Genomic DNA, 20965 nt, shown 5'->3' with positions numbered 1-20965 from the left:
TGTAGTTCCAGCTGCTTTTAAGTCCGCTGTCATTAAACCCACACTGAAACGACCCAACCTAGATCCAGAAAACTTATGTAATTATAGACCTGTGTCAAACCTACCGTTTCTTTCTAAAATACTTGAAAAAGTAGTGTCACAGCAGCTGAATGATTTCATGTCCGAGAACAATCTCTTTGAATCAATGCAATCAGGATTCAGGGCTAACCACTCTACTGAGACAGCTCTGATTAAGGTAACCAATGATCTCCTACGGGCAATGGACTCGGGCGCATCATCACTTTTGCTGCTGCTGGACCTTAGTGCTGCATTTGACACAGTGGACCATATTATCTTGCTAGAACGGTTGGAAAAATGGATTGGTCTCTCAGGAAGCGTCCTATTATGGTTCAGATCCTACCTCTCAGATAGGACACACTGCGTTAAATATGGCGAATTGACATCTGAGCCATTTAGTGTTACTTGTGGTGTTCTGCAGGGTTCAGTGCTTGGCCCCCTTCTCTTCAGCATGTATATGCTTCCACTAGGTGATATTATTCGTAAGTATAATATCAGTTTCCATTGCTACGCAGATGACACTCAACTCTATCTCCCGATGGAGGAATCTGCCACACTAAACTGTGGAACTTTGGAGGCCTGCCTCACTGAGATAAAAGAGTGGATGTCACTCAATTTCCTGCGTCTTAACCCTGAAAAGACTGAAATGTTAGTTATTGGTCCTTCTAAGTCCCGTGACTTATTCTCTAAAACCGCAGTGAACTTGGACAATTGCCACATCACACAGAGTGACTCACTTAAAAATTTAGGTGTCATTTTTGACCCTGATCTGTCCTTTCAAACACATGTGAAGAAAATTACTAGAACCGCTTTCTTCCATCTCCGTAACATTGCTAAAATTCGTCCTATACTTTCTCAGTCGGATGCGGAAATCATAATTCATGCGTTTGTTACCTCCCGTCTCGACTACTGTAATGCACTACTTTCCGGTCTTCCGATGACCAGACTCAAGAGTCTTCAGCTGGTACAAAATGCTGCAGCGAGGCTTTTAACGAGGACAAAAAAGTACGATTACATCACCCCAATCTTGGCTAACCTGCATTGGCTCCCTGTTAGCCTAAGATGCGATTTTAAGGTTCTCCTACTACTATACAAAATCATACATGGACTTTCCCCCTCATATCTTTCAGATCTGATCTCCCCCTATGTCCCGGCCCGAAGCCTTCGTTCCGAGAGCGCCGGTCTCCTGGTGATCCCAAGAGCCAAGAAGTGTTCCGCTGGTTCGAGAGCGTTCTCCATCCGGGCACCGGTGTTGTGGAATGCTCTTCCCCCTGAGATCCGATCTGAAACCTCGGTGGAAATGTTTAAATCTAGGCTTAAAACTCACTTCTACTCTATAGCATACGAGTAACCTAATCTTATATGTAATAACTTGTGAAGCCATTAGAGACTAATTGTGATTAAGGGCTATACAAATAAAAATGACTCGACTTGACATATATATATATATATATATATATACATACATATATACACATATATATATATATATAAATACATACATATATACACATATACATATATATATAAATACATACATATATACACATATACATATATATACACATACATACATATATACACATATACATATATATATAAATACATACATATATACACATATACATATATATATATATATACACATACATACATATATACACATATACATATATATATAAATACATACATATATACACATATACATATATATATAAATACATACATATATACACATACATACATATATACACATATACATATATATATAAATACATACATATATACACATACATACATATATACACATACATACATATATACACATACATACATATATACACATACATACATATATACACATACATACATATATACACATACATATATATATATATATATATATACGTGCAGCCAAATTTGGCAGGAGCTGCTAGCTGCCAATATTCTTCTTGGGTAGACTGGCGAGTAGGGCATTACAGCAATCCAAACGAGAGGATATAAACGCATGCATCAGCAACTCTGTGCTTTCCTGAGAGAAATGGGTAGACTCTGGCTATATTTTTCAGATGAAAAAACAATATTTTAGTCACATTTTTGATAAACAATTTACAAACCCTCAACAATGTGTCAATTGTCTAATTAAAGCATTTAAGAAAAACTTATCGGTGGCTCATTGGAGAGGAAAAAAGAGCAGTTTTGCTAGTTTGCCCTTTGATCCTCCTTTTCCTGTTTGTGTGAGTGTGTTCACCTTGATATGGGGAGAGGTCCACGTCCGCCCAATTGTAGCTGGTTGCCACGCGGCAGCTTTCCTTTAGCCAGTCCAGGTTTGGGTACCAATCCGAAGTCATCCCTGGAGTAATGGCAGATAAAAAGAAAGCATTTTAAAAATTATATATACCGTTACACCTTATTTTCCGAACTAGAACCCGCACCTAAAAACTGCAAATTGGCCAGAAGTTTGAACCTGTGCCTCGTAATCCACGTATCAATAAATTATCGTTTTTGCGCTATTATTCATCAGTCGGAAAACTTAGCTGACCATGATTGCATACCATTGGTGGCAACAGAGCTCAAATCCGCCTCGCGACAGAAAGAGCAGAGAATCCCAACCATTAGACCACTAGGGACATAGCTTGCACATAAAAAGGATTAGGTGTCATCTCATTATCACACTAATTTTAGTGACGGGACCAGAGAACAAAAAGGAGAAAACAGAACGTGATGAAAAATCGGTATCAGGGGACGTAATGAGTTACGCTGGTATATGGTTTCCGGGTATCTCGTATCAGACTAATCGTGATGTTTGTATGATGAGTATATTTTGAAATATCTTGAATCCTAAGAGTTTAAGCTTTCCAATGATATGTGGCATGGTGCATTTCAGTGACTGGTGACATCGTACAGACACATATTTGTTAATAAATTTGTAAAAGAATAAAATACAAAAAGGGTGGATAGAGGTATGGTAAAAAGAAAAAGAAAATCAGTAGTTAATAATAACAGTGATAATTAACAGTGACAATTAATCTAATATTGATAAGCATTAGGAAAATAAAATAATAAGAAAATAAATATAATGGGGTGGGAGATCAGCTCAGGGCTAATTTGCATCTATATTAAACTGTAAGGTGTCTATGTATGATAAAAAAATGTTGCCAGGCCCTTCGGAAGATCTGAAGGGAATCTTTAAGGGTCAATGTAAATTTTTCAAGCTTCACATTTTAGAATATTTCCTGTAGGTTTTTTTGTGTGCTCATTTTAGGAGAATGAGTCTCTTCGCGAGTAGGGTAGAAAAGGAAATGATAGTTCGTAATGATTTAAATTGGCGCGGTGATATTTCAAAAAGGGCAATGAGTGGGTCTGGGTTTATTGGGAAGCAAACGACTTTACTTGAGATTTGAAAAATTGAAGACCAAAAGTCATTACGTTTGGGATTAGACCAAAACATACAGTACTTATGTAATTGGCCGTTGACTATTTGCATCCGTTGCAAGAGTCTAGCCTGCTAGGGCAAATTTTTGCTGGACTCACACTGGTAAGATGGCGTCTGTGCATCATCTTACATTGGATGAATCTGTATTTCGCGCAAATAGGTGAAGAGTGTACCAAATTTAGTATCGACAGACACTGCTGTTAAAGAAAAAAACATCCTAGTAACTCAGATATATGATGGGCAAGGCGTTTTAAGAGGTTCTGCCACCAGTCCCTGAACTGACCACAAGGCGGCCCTCCTCCATACAGAATGATTCCAGTCACAGCTCTGTGCCTTTGTGCCAAATAAAGAGGTGATGCCGCTTTCTACTGCCACAAACAAAACAATAGATACTCAGGCCTTATAGCAAAGATGGCTCACATTCATCTTCAGCTTAGTGGAAAGAATTGCAAAAGGAGGCATCTATACGCGTGCACGGAATACAAAATCCATTTGAGATGGAAATACGTTGGTGAAGGTTTGGCTCAGGCGTGTCCTGCTCATACGAACATTGGTGAGATGTAGAAGGGAAAAGGCCACAAATGTGAAAGCGATGAACACACAAAAAACATGTAAAACTTACAACCAGCAACATATGCATTTTCCCAGTATTTTATACGTTTTTTGGATAATTTCAAATTGTGTAGGCGAACAACGATTTTTGCATGGGGATTTTTTTTTCTTAGATTATATTTCTTTTTCGTTAGGCCAATCTTGTCTTGCCCATTTCTGCTTTAATCCGGATATATTTGGTCACTGGGAGCGCTAAAATTGTCAGGGTACACTAGCAAACGATTGAGGGCTTCAACAAATTGATCAAATCGATTAAAATAGATTATTAAAAGCCTTGGGAATTAATTTCATTATTGATTTTTGTGTTGCACGATTTATGAGCCACTAAGCACGTTAAATCAATGCAAATAAGAGTGCATTGAATTTTGTTGTGTCATTGAAGTAGTCCCACTATGGTCTGGCAGAGGGAGCCTCGAGGCAGTTTTTATTAAAAAGAGTCAAGTCATGTTTATTTGTATAGCCTCAAAGTCTCAAAGGGATGCACAGACTATTGCAAACTACAAACTATTATTACAACATCTTCTCATCTAAAACCTACATGAGGGCAAGGAAAAGTTCAAAAACGTCAAAATGAGGAAATGAAGAAACCTAATGACATTAGGTAATCCCCCTTCCAGGATGACCAGGGTGCAACGATGTTGCAATGACAATAACAATACACAGATATCGTCAACATGAAATATAGGTCACTCATAAGCTATAGAATATAAGTGTGATTTAAGCCTAGATTTAAACAGTTCCACTGAGGTTGCAGATCGAATCTCAGGGGGAAGAGCATTGCACAGCACCGGGGGCCAAACGGAGAACGCTCTCGAACCTGCGGATCTAAGATGTCTCTCGTTTTTATTTTAAATCCTTTTTATATTGAACATTCCATTATTACAAACAATATAGTATGTTATGGCACTGAAATAGTTAAAGGGACAATGTGTAAGATTTGGCGTCTTAGTGGTTAAAAACCCCTTCATTCATCAAAAATATTTATTTAAACACTAAACAAAAATACATAAACTGTCATATGAACATGCATTTTCTAAACATAATTGTCATTTGAGAAAGAATTTATTTTACATAATATGAACCTCACCTAAAGGGCAGAAATCATTGTCAGCCATTTTGATGGTGTGGGTACCCAAAACCCCCTAAAAGGTTGGGCAAAAAAAAAAAAGAGAAGCGCAATTGTGTGTTTTGGTCATTTTGAGTCTCTGTAATTTGTATTCTTCCTGGTGCTTTTTAACACTTGTCTTGGATTGCACTACATCAGGGGTCCTGAAACGTAGTCTATACAGGCACCAGATACAACTTGTTAATACAATAATGCTTACATTTTGACAACATAATATAAGTTGATATTTCAGAAATGCATTTCAAACTGGTAGCCCTTCATGCTAATCACTAGCCAAAAAGTAGCTCTCAGGTTCGGCAATAACTGCACGACACCATACAGAAATATTGGATGGTCAAATAATGCACACTGTCCCTTTTAAATCATTCTACATGGCTGTTAACGGTCTGCTCCCATGTTCAGTATTTGTCCAGGTCCACCAGGCTTAACAAGTTTTTGCGGATGTGATGCGATTAAATATATTCAGAAACGCGAAATGAAAAGGCAATAGTGATGTAAAGTGATTCATACCGCGGCATCCACATCTGAGGCAAATGCACTCAGCTAAATATTATTATGTGTATTTCTTGGTGCACTTTCCGAGCCAATTGAAACAACATTACTAGACAGTGAGAGAGAACGACCGACATCGTGGGGATCACCTATGTTGGGGCAGCTTTGTCCACTGTGGCTTCTGTGGGAGAGCGACGGGTGCTGGCCGTGAGGGGACAAGTGATGCTGAGCGACGTGGCAATGGTTGTGTTGATGGTGGTGTCCGCCGCTTGCCGTGTTGCCGTTCCCCATACTGGGCGAGTGCTGATAAGAGCAGGCGGTCTGTGTCGAATGGTTCGATTCCCCGGGCATAACCATCAAAGCTGTCAGGAACACCAAAGACAGAATGATCACCAGAAAACACGTCAGAATCTTGTGTTTGACTGATGAAAAACTGGCAACCACGACTCGCTTTTAAAGACTATCAGTGGCATGCTATCTGTTTTCCTGACAAATTTTTCCAACTAAGAATTTTAAAGGGCCAATATGTATTATTGTATCATTCTGTATTATTTAAATAGATGCCAGTGTATTGTGTAGGAAAACCAAAAATGAGTGCTAGAAAAGCACAAGGAAGACAGCAAACTACGTAGTCCAAACAGCACCATTTTTCTTAGTTTCTTAGCTCAACCTTTCACAATGTTTTTGGTTTTGAGGGTACACATATCAGCAGAAAGATTCTGGACAAGCATGACAATTCCTTTTAGTTTAGGCTCATGTTATTTCAAATAATTGCACATGTCTCGAGTGTTTTGAGAAACAGGTTATTGTCAATGTTTAGCAATAGTACATTCCTGTTCTGTTAAAAGTAGACATTAGCTAATTCAACAGTATATTGTTTTTCTCATTTTATCAAGTAATAACAAAATTTTACTTTTTTGAGTTTTTTTCTTAATTAATCACATTTCTTACTGTTTTTCAAAAAAAAAACATTTAACGTAAAGCCCTAGTGTGTAGGATTTGACCACGAGATGGAACTGTTGTCCAATGCAGATGAAAACCAATGCCACAGCAGGAAGAAAGGTCCCAGACAAACATGGCGGACTACTATGGATTCTACTATGTAAAAAAGATACAAATTTCTCGACCTATGATTATTGTTACCTTACTTATTTTTTGACAAACCATTGGTATGATAATTCATGTATTTTAGTTTAGTATTCAATTCGTTTTTTTTACTGAATGAAAGTTTTTTTGTACCATTAAAAGGCACTAAACATTACACACTGTCCCTTTAAAATAAACAAAATGAAATACCATGATACACAATTTGGGGGGGTTAATTCTAAGTACTAGTTTTTCAAATGAAAAAATGAAATTGAAATTTAATTCCTTTCTTGTCTTGGTAGAACAATTCTACATTTAGATAGAGAATCTATTTTTGCTAATTCTAAGAATATTTGTCTTGTCGAAATAAGACCAATCTAGAAACAAGAAAAAATATCCTTAAAACTAGAAAAAAAATGTAAATGGAGTAAGACGGTTTTTGTTGTGTCAGCATTATTTGTTAAATTATATCATATTAAACAAAGAGGTTATTGACGCACAGGTGAAGGATTGGACAGACTGTCACCGATAAGAATGCACCATGCAAATAAGTGTTGTGGCACCGAGAGTAAAAATAGTGTGATAAAGGAATAAGATCTAAAGCCATTTCGTGTATAGCTTGTACCACTGGTGGTCTAGTGGTGAAGTGTCAGCGCCCTTCTGCCACTACTCAGGTTTGATTCCCACGGCATATAATGTCTAGCAGTTTGATTCACCGGCACATTTCGATGCATTGCATTAAAATGTACTCGTATACACAGAAGCTCTTGCTGCAGTCTCAATTTCATGCTCTTACAGTTCAGGGCGACTTATGTATTATAAAAATATGACAAAAGACTGTCTTTTAGGGATGCGCCTAGTAGTTTGGATAATGCGGTAAATCAAAGACTCAATGTACAAAATATCCACAACGGAGAAAAAAGCGGTTCATGATGTTTGGTGATTCTTCTTAAAAATTGTCAAACATTTGTCGAGTTTCACTCAGCACACGCATGTAACCCGACCCATCGACACAGGCGAGTGAAGGCACCCTTTGGAATCTTAGCGCTAAGACCTCGTCAAAAGCCGCTAAAGTGAAAGAAGAGGATACTGGTTTTTTTTTTAGATGTCAGGTCAAGAGTGTGACAAGACGAGATTGGGCGGGTAAAGGGTAGTATGGTCGATCTAAAATCCAGAATTTCAAAAACCGCCCAGCGGAACATGTATCCTTTGACGTTCTGAAAAGCTTTCCTGGAGTCAATAGACATAGCAAGGGCATCAACAGACATTACACAGACATCATCAACAAGAAAAATAGGTGATAACCAGTGTTCCCTCTAAGCTGCGCGCGTGCGCAATTGCGCACTGCTCGCACAAATCTAGCCAGCGCACAAAAATGAGTGCTCAAAATTAATAATTAAGAAGCGACTTAAGTCAAAGTTACAGTGCAAGAAGGTAAAAATACACGGGTTCCTCTGACGTTGTGTAAATGCGGTATTTTGAAGTCGAGTCGAAGTAGAATGAAGTTGAGTAAAGTTAGTAGAGTTCGTTGAGAATCGGCTTCTTCGGCTCGGCTCACTAAAAGGAACCGGCTATTTCGGGTCCTAAACGGCTCTTCAGGTTGTTTTTGCTTCTTTAATCCCAACATGACCAAATATTATGTAAAATTATGCACAAAATGACTTAAAGGAAGTGGGGGAATAGAACAAAAAAGGAAAGAATACCAAAATGAAAAAGTAGTGAAAAGCTGAGAAAAAAAGAAACAAAAGGAAGAGAAAAAAAAAGAAGGAAAAATTTAGAAAAAAGCCAGAAAAAAAGAAAAGAAAGAAGTGTAGGAAAAAAGTAAATAGAGAACAAAAAGAAAAAAAGTAACAGCTCGGAAAAAATAAACACAATGAGATTTTTTTTAAAGGAATTTTAAAAAAAAGTCGAAAAAAAAACACGGAAAAAAGAAGAAAAAGTTTGTGTTGCATTCAAATAATTTCCAATTATATCAAGTGAGACATTGTACTTCCACTAAAAAATGTGATTAAGTACAGTTCTGTATCTTACAACAGACTAAATAAGCCCCCAAAAATGTTAATATTATGCGACAAAATATATCAGAAAATAAAAAGAAATGGATATCTTGTGAAAGAATTGTAAGAACAAACGACGTTTGTAGGCCGTACAAGCTTTGCGATAGTACATGAGTCAATTCATTCAAAAGAGAAAAATAATTTTGCATTGCCGGAAACTCAGCAAAATGTTAGTTGATCTTAAGTTTTGGACATGTTTGATAATGATTTAGTTGCCACACTTGGGATTGCCGTTGCTCACTGTTGTTTCAAGCATTGCTCACCGACTTTGTGTGAACGCTCAGACCCGTGGTGATAACAGAATGTCCGGTTGACTCCAAAGGAACTCGCACATCTGTTTTAGAACAATGTGGCAATCAAACTATTCCAGTGTCGTCTTTCATTTCACTCTCAAACCTTTACTTAAATTTGAGTACTAGATGTAAAAAGAAAAAATTGGATTAGTACTACCAAATTGTTCCAAATAGACACAAAACCTAGGCAATAAGTTCTATTTTTAGGCTGAATTTGAATGCATGGTTAAGGGCAATTTGCCCACTAACCATTATATGTATTAAGCTACCCTTGTTGTTTACTCATGCTAGCTAAGCACGGCCACAGGTGTGGCTAGGCAATAAAGTTTCGATTTGGGGTCAGTTTCCAGCCTGGATCTAGCGTACATTTGTTGTGACAGGGCTGCTAGCTGTATCAGCTACAAGCGCTGCAGAGGCGGGCGCTGAACTTTGCAGCTATCTTCACCAACGTGGCCGCTAACATTAGCCGCAAGAGACAGAGACACCATAATCAGAGCTTAGCTTCACCCATGCTTCCACTATCATTAGCAGCTAGCCATGTGAGCACTAGCATTCACGGAGTTGTCCACCAAATCTTTATTCGCTAAAAATGATACACATGAAGTTGCATCTAAGTACCATAAATTCCAGACTATAAGCTGCTACTTTTTTTCCCAAATGTTCAGCCCAGCGGCTTATTCAGTGAAGCGGCCTATTTATGGAATTTTTCGTGGCGCTGGCTAGAGCATAAAAGGTAAGATTAAGTCCAGTAGAATATGGGCGCCAAGAAAGACTGCAACATCTATGTTTGAGCATACATTACCCGTAAAGTTAAGGTACTTTCCAATAATGAGGAGGACGCCTTGATCGCGGTAGTTATGATAAGGAAGTTGAGGACGAACTTCAGTGAATTTTCACAATTACAGGATGCTTTTTTTTTTTTAACACGCACGTTTGATACAATGTGAGCGCGATCCTACTAGCGTGTTGGTACCTTTCAAAGGCATGGTTTTGGGATGAAAGTTATTATTATTAAAGCTTTGAAAACTCTCTCGGTGTACTGTCTTACTTCGTAAATATGTGTAACCATGTATAATTTGTATTTGCAACTGTATATTTTTGTAATGTATTTATTTTAGAGATTTATTCTGTTATGTGTTCTACGGACGAATCAAAAAGAAGGGGCGGAGCACATGCGGGCTGATGGGAATTTCGGTAAAGCTGAGTTACCGGTAGATCTGTCTGTTGTCGCAGCGGAAAATAGTGGATATATATTTTTCCCAGCCTTAACTTTGGAAATATACATTTTGTTTCCTTGGATTACTTTCAACGGGACCCGGACTTTACAAGTCTGCATCATTTTACATTTATGATGCCAACCGTGATTCTATAATTGTATACTATCTATGCAGAAGTGGGGGACAAATTATGCCTGATTCCTAATAAGATTTTCGAGAAGGTTTGTTCAAACCTCACTTTGTGTTTGCTGTTAAAAACGTCATATTGAAATATAATATTGTGAATGTGCTTAATTGCTGTTGAGATTGTCATGATTGTTTTCTGTTTTTTAGTGTCAATAAATTTGTTCAAACCAAAAAAATTTTTCAAACTAACATCATTGTCAGATATAAAAAAAAATTGTGAATATGCTTGATGGCTGTTGAGATTGTAGTGTTTGTTTTGCTGCTGTTGGTGTCGGTGGATTTGTTCAGACCGAGGACAATCGACTTTGGCCTGGACGGATCTATTGACACTAACAAAGATGTTATGTAATGAAATTGTGAATATGCTTGATTGCTAATAAGATTTTCGAGAAGGGTTGTTCAAACCTCACTTTGTGTTTGCTGTTAAAAACGTCATATTGGAATATAATATTGTGAATGTGCTTAATTGCTGTTGAGATTGTCATGATTGTTTTCTGTTATTAGTGTCAATAAATTTGTTCAAACCAAAAACCAAGTGTGTTTTGTACATGGATGATTTTAATATTTTATGTACTGACCGCGCATCTGTTGGAAGAGCCCTTGACTTGACTGACCTGTTTGGGAGGGCGTCTGGGTCAAGGCTAAAGAGAGAAAAATCACAAGTGAAGTTTTATGGAATCTGGAAAGAGACAGAAAAGGCAGGACTCCCGCTGACGGTGTTAAAGACAGACCAGAAAATCCTAGGGATAAAATTCAATGCGGATGGAGGAGGCGAGACCAACTGGGATGACGTGACAAGGAAAGTTAAGCAAAGACTTGTTTTTTGGTCACTAAGAAAACTGACCATAGAGGGGAAGGTCCTAATCATTAAAGCGATCATCCTCCCAATGCTTTTGTCAATCAGTTTAGTTTTTATGCCCAAAAGAAACGTGCTGTTACAACTGGACTGAGCCATCTTTCGCTTTGTCTGGGGCTAAAAGTGGGAAAGGATAAAAAGAGATACAATGAAAAAGAAAAAGGAAAAAGGGGGGAAAGGAGTGCCTGACCTCTAGCTTTTCCTGGGAAGCAAATGTGTCTCTCTCCACTTCCAAAACGCTGTGGGCCCACCCAACAACCCGAAAAGTCAAGTGATGACCCGGTTTTGGATGGGCTCATATTTGCGGAAGCTAAAGCTTGTATCAAACAATCGTTTGATTCCAGTTTCATTTAACTTGCCACCAACACATCTCTTTATTCGATTTTTTAAAGAAGTTTGATTTGAAAACACAAGAATGTCAAACTTTACAAAACCACAGGGCCCTTATTGCTATTGTGCAAGAGCGAGCAACAGTAAGCCCTGTGTGGGGGCTTGCGTTTGGCGAACCTACAACGGTTTGGAGCAAAGTGAATCATCCTGCCCTCCCAAACAGACTACGAGACTTGTCATGGATGGTGGCTCATGAAGTTCTCGCAGTCAGAGCCGTAATGCACCACCGAGGAATGTCAGCGACTTCGACGTGCCCTCGACCTGGCTGTGGCGCCCAGGAGTCGGTGAGGCACCTTTTTTGTGAGTGCAGCGCTGCCGAGGTCTTGTGGACAATGGCCGACCAACTAGGAAAGTTCCCGGACTTGCCAGCAGGGGAGGACCCTGATGCACAGTACGTGCTTTACGGGGTGAGTCGGTCGAGGAGGTCTCGGAACGACTTTGCCAGGGACTGGCTCACTCTCGCCGCCATCAAGGACGCCATCTGGACCTCCAGAAACCTGCTGGTATGGAGGTGCAGGCAGATCCCCCCCGTGGCTGTGCTCCAAATGGCTGCAGATACCATACAATCTGCGAGCGGCGGGCCTAGGACGCAGCCATAAAGAAGACTCGTCTGCACCCACCCGCAGGGGGGAACCGGAGCTACACTGTAGGAGTCCCGGCAGCAACGGCCTGGGTTGTGGAACCCAGAAGGGAGAGGACCCACACAGAAGGGAGAGGACCCACACAGAGAACTGGAAGAATGCTGCTTGGGAGGGTGGGATGACAGAGCTATGCCCTTGCACAATAGTATTGCCTTTTACACGCTGGTTAACTACTGTTAAAAGAAAATAACTCTGAAATTGTTTAATTGATGTTGAAAATGTCAGGAAAAAATGTTAAAACGTCATATCGTCACGTCATATTGTCAGATATAAAAAATTGTGAATATGCTTGATGGCTGTTGAGTGTTAGTTTTGCTGCTGTTGGTGTCGGTGGATTTGTTCAGACCGAGGACAATCGACTTTGGCCTGGACAGATCTATTGACACTAACAAAGATGTTATATCATGAAATTGTGAATATGCTTGATTGCTAATAAGATTTTCGAGAAGGGTTGTTCAAACCTCACATTGTGTTTGCTGTTAAAAACGTCATATTGGAATATAATATTGTGAATGTGCTTAATTGCTGTTGAGATTGTCATGATTGTTTTCTGTTATTAGTGTCAATAAATTTGTTCAAACCAGCCAAGTGTCTTGGCCCCTTGGCTTTGTAGCGCATTATGATTTGACCGATAACGGATAATGGATAATTGATAAAGAATATAGAACAATAAACCTTAAATAAAGACAGTGTTCACTCCGTTGTTATCAATGACAAGAAGGACAATTCTTATTCGAATTAAAGAGCAAAATAACACATAGCAGCTGCCCTTCACAATAAGAGGAATGACGTTAGCTGCAGATGCAATAGAATAGCAGTTGAATTTGAAAAGTAGCTATGTAAAAGTACTTCGTTTTTAAAAAAAAGCAAAGAAATGGAAACTGATTTTTATATTTAGTTTTTTTAATTAGTGAGTTCTTTGGGAGAAAAATCGCTAAACCTTTCGGCATGTTTCGTACTTCGTCAATATATTTATAATTTATCATCTTTATCAATGCTGTAGCATCTCTGACCCAAAATAGAAAGAGACATCTTGTTAAACCAAGCAGAGAGCACCTCAGTTTCACGCCTCTGGAGAAAACGTAAGGAGCGAGAGGGGAAGTTGATCTGAGGGTGGCAGAATGCAGAGAAGGCCCAGGTGGGAGGAGGCCGGCTGACCTGAGAGCTTCAGGAAGCAATTAGCAAGATGCTTCACAAACTTTAGAAGCTATCTAATTAGCTTATATCAAGGCTGCAGATGTGTTTGTCTTTTTCTAGCCTTCCAATGAATTCCTGGCTCTTAATTGCCTTTGCTCGTTTCACTGAGCGGGCCGTAAAATGCAGATATGCGGAACAGCAGATTGTTTGTTTATTAAAATACAATAGAGGCAGGGCGAGTGTGTGCTGGGAGGTTAATGCAGCAACGCTTCTCGTGCTGTGAAAGCAATATTAAAGTTGCACATCAATTTCAAGAGCTTAAGCTTGACAGTTAATTACGTGCAGGGTGCCTGACGTACATTTCCTTTTTTTTTCTGCCGCCTTCTTTTCATTTTCTCCGAACAAGTTGAACCGCGGACGTCCGACAGGCAAACACGAGCGAATGAAATGTACGACCGTTGCTGCCACTCACCTTGAGGTGAGAAGGACTGCTCAAAGACGCACTTGTAAAGACTTCGAAAGGACGAGCTCAGGTCCTCGAAGTCCGGGAAGCAGACGTGCTTGTCCCGTGTTTCCGGCACAGGCAGAGCGTACTGCGGTTGAAGAGGAGGGTGTCGCGTGGGTTGGCTGGGTGGCTGAAGACTCAAGGACTGGGCCGAAGGCTCTGTGTGACTGGTAACCTGTGGGAGGTACAAGAAGGGATGACACACCAACCATATTTTATCCATAGCTGTTGCACAAATAGGTGATACCTCTTTGTGAGTTTAATCAGTTCCAGGGTCCTGCTCTTAGCTCAAATTGCTCATGTACAAGCACATTTTTCCGACATGAAATGATTTAAAACTGATTGTCTTGTTCCCGACCTCCCAAAATAATCAAAGTGAAGCCTAAATAGCTATATAAAGCACATCTTCCTAATCACTAAAAACACATTTGAAGAGTAATTAAAATTAAAAAATACAATAAGATAAATAAGATATTAATAAAATATAATGCCAGTTTATTATAATAACCTACCACGGAGGATGTCGGCGTAACATAGGTGCAGGAGTAAGGTGGGGGTCGTTGCGGGAGGAGTGATGGCCCACGACTTTTGATCTTATGGAAGCATTTATTGTACACTTAAAAGTTCCTTCAACTTTAAATGAACGTGAACACGCAACTTTTTTTTCTTTTTGTGCCAGTTTCCATTTTCATTCATCACTTTCTTTTGCTCTTTTAGATAGAAACTATCACCTTCTACAGGTCTTTATAAAAGAAACTTGTCCAAAGAGATTTGTCGCTGCTTCCCATACAAAATGTTACAGAAATGTAGAAGGCAAGTGTCATTAGAGAGCTGTTGCAAGACCTGTTATCACCTTTTCTGGTTTTTTTTCTTTTTTTTTCAACAAAAGCAGCAACTTCCTCCCACTTAGCCAGCATCACTCTAATGTCCTTTGTAGACACCAGCTTCTTTGGTTCGTCCTCCTCTTCGCTGTTTTTTTTTTTTGCAACAGGAATATAACTTCCTTCGAAAATTATTGCAGTTTCTGGAACCCGTGGTGAAGGTCAAAGTACAAAAAAAGGATATGCAATAAAATGCAAAGAAAGGGATGTGATCAAAACAAACATGCTGCGGAATACAGGTATAATACACGTATAAGCAAGGCTTCAGGTCCTTATTGGTGGGAGGACTCGCAAACTGGACCGAGCGGATGGCGGTGACCATGCACGAGCGGTTAGAGATCTAGACCACACAGTCTCCAGCTGATACTGCTCGTGAACTGGATTTTCCTTTATATAGCTCATATTCTACTGGTTGTCTTTTCCTGTGACGTTTACTCGGGAGTCACTTATCAATTAAATCATATCTAAACTCACTGACATGCATTTGCCTGTTGAGCTACGCTGTGTTTCGAGAGCCCTAAAAACTACAATTTTTCTTTCTTCTTCAGTGACCACATTTTCATGCAAGCAAAGTTCAGTTTAAGATCAAAATATTGTCGAGATTCCAATTTTGTAAGGCCATGTAAGGCAGGATATTCAATTCGTCTGGTTTCAGATTAATCGATTAAGACAGTTGAGGTTCTCCTCTTAAAAATAAAATCATTTTTCACAAAAACACATTTGGTTTATCCGATGCCTTATGCCCAAAATCAATTTTTTCTTTCACCATTTTTTTCTTGTTAGTTGCTAACGCAATAGGGGAGGCATAATAAACACTGCCCAACACACCTGATGTATGTACATTGCTTTTGGTGATGCGTTTTCACTTCATTTTCTGTCACTATAGCGAAACTACGACTTTTATATATAAGCATACAGTACATCATGTAAGTCTGTATTCTGCCATGCAATGTACAAGTCCCACTTGTAAACACAATATGAAATATACGCAAGGTTAATTCCTTCCACCAGTCGTGTAAATGGTTCATGTAAATGGCTCAGTAGGATTGGTCCAGAAACCTGAATATTGCCTGCATGCAAATATTGTCTGTGAAAACAGATGTTCCTTTCTTCTGTACCTAAAATCACAGTTGTCTTCTCTTGCACAGAAAAGTACTAGAGTCATTATATATAATTTAGCCGCATTGTTACAAAAGTTTCAAAACAAACACGACATAAAGGTCAACTTGGTTTTGGCTACCTGATTATGCATTTATGGTCTCGCGCGGCTTACAGTCCAGAATTCTTGGGAACTATCAACTTCAGTAACCGGTCTGCCAGGGGTCATAAGTGTGTGTGTTTTGGATAAACAGTGTTCTTACTTGATTATCATTTGTGTCATTACAGAACACATTGCTTGAATTGGACAAAAAACTGCGTTTTTAGTGCTTGGCAACCGATTTATGATTAATGGAGGCAATTCAAACACCATTTTATTCTTCAATTACACGCAAACTGTCTTTCTGCTGACTTACTATCGTCAAGCCAGCTGTCAGGCAATCCACTAAAGCACTTTGCTTTTATCCCTTTTCAATTCAGAAGCCCACTTATCATGATGCATTCTTAGCCAAAATGGTCCACTTTCCAACAAGCAGGCCGTTAAGGGTGGGTTCTCTGCCATCAGTAATCAGAGTCAGCCGGCAGGCGATCACCTACGACACGCAAAGATGCCTGGCTAACCCCCTCAGATGGGATGCGAATGATGGTTTTGCTTTGCAACAAGTGGAAACGTATTGGAAAACAGAATATGGCCTTGTAAAATGAGAGGTTAGTTTGATATAAGAAATCAAACTGACCCTTTGCATACATGCGAGAGAGGTGAGCTGACAGCTCAAAGGCGTGCTACGCCAATAAATAGATGTATGTACTCTTCAACTGAATTAACAGAAAGTACTGTATTTTCAACACTGTAAGGCGCACTGGATTTTAAGACGCACCTCTAAAAATGTGTCTAGTAATATATGTTTGTCATATATATGGCGCATAGAATTAAAACTATAGTAAGGGTTAGAGTTGCACTAAAAATAAATGAGTACCATATTTGTGCATTGATTGATCAGTGGAAATATATCACTGATCACAATAAAGAAAAAATGGTTGCATTTAAAATCAAACGCAAGATGCGGCGGGGAGTGTTGGATCCAATCCAGTAGTTTGACCAGTAGTTCTTAACTGGTCAGACTTGAGGACCGAAGTATTATATATCCCGACCAAAATCCACTTATCAAATTCAGTTTAAAAAAAAATGTGCAGTTTAAAGCAAATATAGTAGAGTATATTCACCTTTCTTAAAAAAAAAAAAAAAAAAAAAAAAAAAAGACCAGAAAAACCAAAACAACTTTATTTTATACTCGCATTTAGACCCTGTGCACACACAGGAACATAACCACATGACAAAAGTGCAGACGCCATGACGGATGCCAATAAATCATAGCATCCCGTACTCCCATGGGTGAGGCCGGTAAACAGTAGACAACAACAACAAAAAAGCTATACTATTCAACACCAATGGCAATGACTAGTCGAATATTGTACAGCTGTCAGATGAAGTGAGTAAACCTTATCGAAAAGCACAAAGAGCGGGATTTAGAGAAACTGAAGACAGCAGAGTTAGCTACCGATCCAATCCTTTTCCCTCCTGAAATATTCACAGATCTAACCACATTGTCCAATGTGCCTGACTTTAGGCCACAGAATCTGTACCACTATATTGTAAAAACAAACACAGAATCTTTAAAGGTGGAGTGCGTCGTTTCAAGAGTCTTTAAAAATTTAAAGGTAGTATGATTTCTCTATTAATGTCAGTGTTAACAATGACGAACTGAGTTCAAAGAGCCATTGTAATTTCTTTCCACCACTCCTATCTGCTTTTATCACACAATTTTAGCAAAGCTGCACCGGGACTCGCAACAAATAAGGAAGATGGAAAGGAAGGGGGAAGGGGGAGGGGTGAAGAGTGATCTCATGCTCGTTCCCGTTTTTTAGTTTAACCTGAAAATGGTAAAAGGTCCATTTTGAATACAGTCCAAACGCCGACCGTAACACCCCAAAATATATTTTTTTTAAATAAGAGATTATTAGTACTCCATCAATGAGCTGACTGAGACCAGGAGATGGCGGCAGAAAGAGAAATTTCAAGATGCCGACACAACTTAAACATAGTCATTAAACAAAAGAAATACAGATTCAGATTTACTTTGTCATTCGTGTACACGTGTATACAAAACAAAATGTCGATACATCTGACCCGCACAGTTTCCTTGAGCGTCAGCCGGGATAGATAAGATTAACCATGTCTTCGTCAGAATTTTAGCGCAGCAGTTCGTCATCTCGCGGTTCGATGCCACATCCAGTTGTTAAATGGTCCAGTTTATTGTCCAGAGAGCGAACGTTGGAGAGGAAAATGGATGGGAGAGGCGTTTTGAAGGGTTTAGCCTAGCTGTTAGCCCGGCCCGACAACCTCGCTTCCTCGTCCGGTCACGCCGCTGTCTTGCCACTCTGCTTTGCTGCTTTGTAGGCCGCTGGGCCTTGTTGACATAGCAGTCCGTGGCTAATAAACACTCCCGAGTGGTCGTAGCACTGAGCGCTTGATGTCTGGATGATCGCATATCCAGCAAAAAAAAACTGCGATCGTATATTAATTTGCAGTTCGAGCAGACTTTGTGCGCCGTCAAAACTGAGTCGAAGACTGGGTCTTATGGCCGAAGTGTAAAAAACTGTAGCGAGCCGATGTAGCCGCAGCGGAACAGGGATGCCGCCATTTTGATTCAAACTAATAATAAAATCTGTACATAACCAACTGTAATTTTTTCATTATGTAGGTGATAAAGATTCATTTACCAGTAAAAGTTAAAAATACAACATTTGAAACCATTTACTGTACCTTCAAGCAGCGCTTCAATGGCAGACATTTGTACACCATTTTTGTATTTCTTATTCATTTTTTTTTTTAAATCAATTGCTCTTGTCAATGTTTTCCATTTTTCTTTCCCCTTATCACTAATTATCTCAGGAGTCATAATGGGCAATCAAAGGAAATAAAACCGAAATTAATTACATTACAATGTGGTGTGGGCCCTCTCAAACACAACTAGGACTATTGACTGAACAAAGAAGAGATACAGCAAGGCATTATCGCCATCTACTTTTAAGAGGTAAGATTTATTCCGAGTTATTTCCTTTTAGCATATTTTTCCAAAGCAAAGGACTGCAACCCACTTTTAAGTACCGACCCATCTGATCAGAACATTGCATTAGACTACAAAGGATACAGACACAAAAAACATTAGGTTTTATATCATCATCACACTATGTTTAGCCCTGGTGCCACATTGTTGAGAATATTGTCAGACATTAAACCGGTCCATGGTGCAGGAAAGGTTAAGGACCACTGAACTAAGAAAATGTAACGCCGAATAGCAAAGTCTATACGAAACGCACAAGATTCTGAGCTGAATGAAGAAAAAGACATTGTGGGAAGTACTATGGTCGATCTGAACTCAATGAAGATAAAAGCATTGTGTGAATTTATCTTGTACTCTTGAAAGATATAGATAGATGCATGGGAGCACATATTCAACTACATCCATCCATCTTCTGGATTATCAGGCATCCTTAAGCAGTGGGCAGGGGACACCCTGAACTGGTTTGCCAGGCAGTCCCACAGAGACAGACAACCATTCACACGCTTGTTCATACCTGAAGACAATTTGGAAACACCAATCAACCTGCCATGCATGTTTTTGGAATGTGGAAGGAAACCAGAGTGACAGGAGGAAACACACACACAGGACTGGGGAGAACATGCAAACTACGCACAGCAAGTAGCTGGACATGAACCCAGGACCTTTTCACCGTAGGGCTGACGCGCTAACCACTCATCCGCCGTGCCGCTATTCAACATTTGTCACTTAATATGCTTAGTTGTAGTTAAGAAAAAGTGAAACGTTTTACACCGATTTTTAATCACTTTTTTTTCACATTTCTCCAACATGTGTATCTGTTAGGAGACTGAAAATAGTGCGATAACAAGATAAGACCTATTGCCTTATCCTACATAATGTATGTGCCTCAAGGCCAGGTGGTTAGGATTTCGCGCTTTTACCGCCACTGTACAGGTTTGATCGCCGTTGCCACCATTGTAATGGAATTGACTGATCAGTAATTGCACAAATATGATACACCACCAGTTTACATTTCCAATTTTTACCCTCCTTTTTTTTGGGGCGCACCTTGTAGTGCAGAGATTGCGCAAATCAAAACTAAGAATGGATAACAATCTTTTAAGAGAGAATAATAATGTCCTACTGGTGTGTAGCTGTGCATGCTGCCACTGCTCACAGTAGAGTTCATGTTGATAGATGTCGTCATGCTCTTCTCTGAGAGGCTGTTGCTCAGGCTGCCAGGACTATCACACTCATCAGTTTCCGGGCTGTACAATGCTACCTGTATGCACACAAACACAGGGCTGTCAATGCATGTAAAATACAATGTATAAAAAATATAGGTTTCCTTTTGCCTGCTACTTAAACCTTACAAAATGCGGCCATTGATCTTGGAATTTTGAGGTTTGTCACTTCCCATATTTAGTCATGTTTTTTTAAATTCATTGTTATATCAGTATCTCTACTGAACCTGTATGGTGGAAATTTCCACTGTCTTTACCTGAGTTTTACTTTATTTTAAGTTTCATTTTTGTGGATCGTAAACTTTTTTCATGGCCAAACTCAAGCCCTTCATCCGGACTTACCAAGCCAATTTTCCAGTATCTCCAGTACCATTAAAACAAATATATCTGCGATTTGCAGAGGCAATTTTAAAATCTTGCGTGTGCATTTATCAAGACATGCTTTTTAGATCTTGAGAAAATCTTGAATATATTTGTGGATCCGAACAAGTACTTTTCAATCCTTAAAAACAACAATAAAATTCGAGCATTTTCAAGGATTTCTAGC

General features: G+C 39.2%; 1 protein-coding gene across 3 annotated transcripts in view; it reads right to left on the bottom strand.

The window, feature by feature from the left end:
- The window catches only part of LOC148369866 (forkhead box protein J3-like), a 153455-nt gene that overhangs the window by 17762 nt on the left and 114728 nt on the right, over window positions 1-20965 (bottom strand). The window contains exons 6-9 of one of the 3 annotated variants that reach the window (XM_088332094.1): window positions 20319-20456; window positions 14059-14266; window positions 5873-6085; window positions 2309-2410 (exon numbers count right to left, since the gene is read on the bottom strand). In XM_088332094.1, the coding sequence (XP_088188220.1) occupies window positions 2309-2410; window positions 5873-6085; window positions 14059-14266; window positions 20319-20456 (661 nt within the window). The remainder of the gene's footprint in view (window positions 1-2308; window positions 2411-5872; window positions 6086-14058; window positions 14267-20318; window positions 20457-20965) is intronic. The other 2 variants (XM_088332096.1, XM_088332097.1) reach the window with 2 other exon arrangements.

This window comes from Urocampus carinirostris, chromosome 3, assembly GCF_059441175.1.
Source record: "Urocampus carinirostris isolate Australia breed hairy pipefish chromosome 3, RoL_Ucar_1.0, whole genome shotgun sequence".
NCBI lineage: Eukaryota > Metazoa > Chordata > Actinopteri > Syngnathiformes > Syngnathidae > Urocampus > Urocampus carinirostris.
Note: the sequence above shows the minus strand (reverse complement) of the source record. Positions and strands in the feature narration are given on the sequence as shown.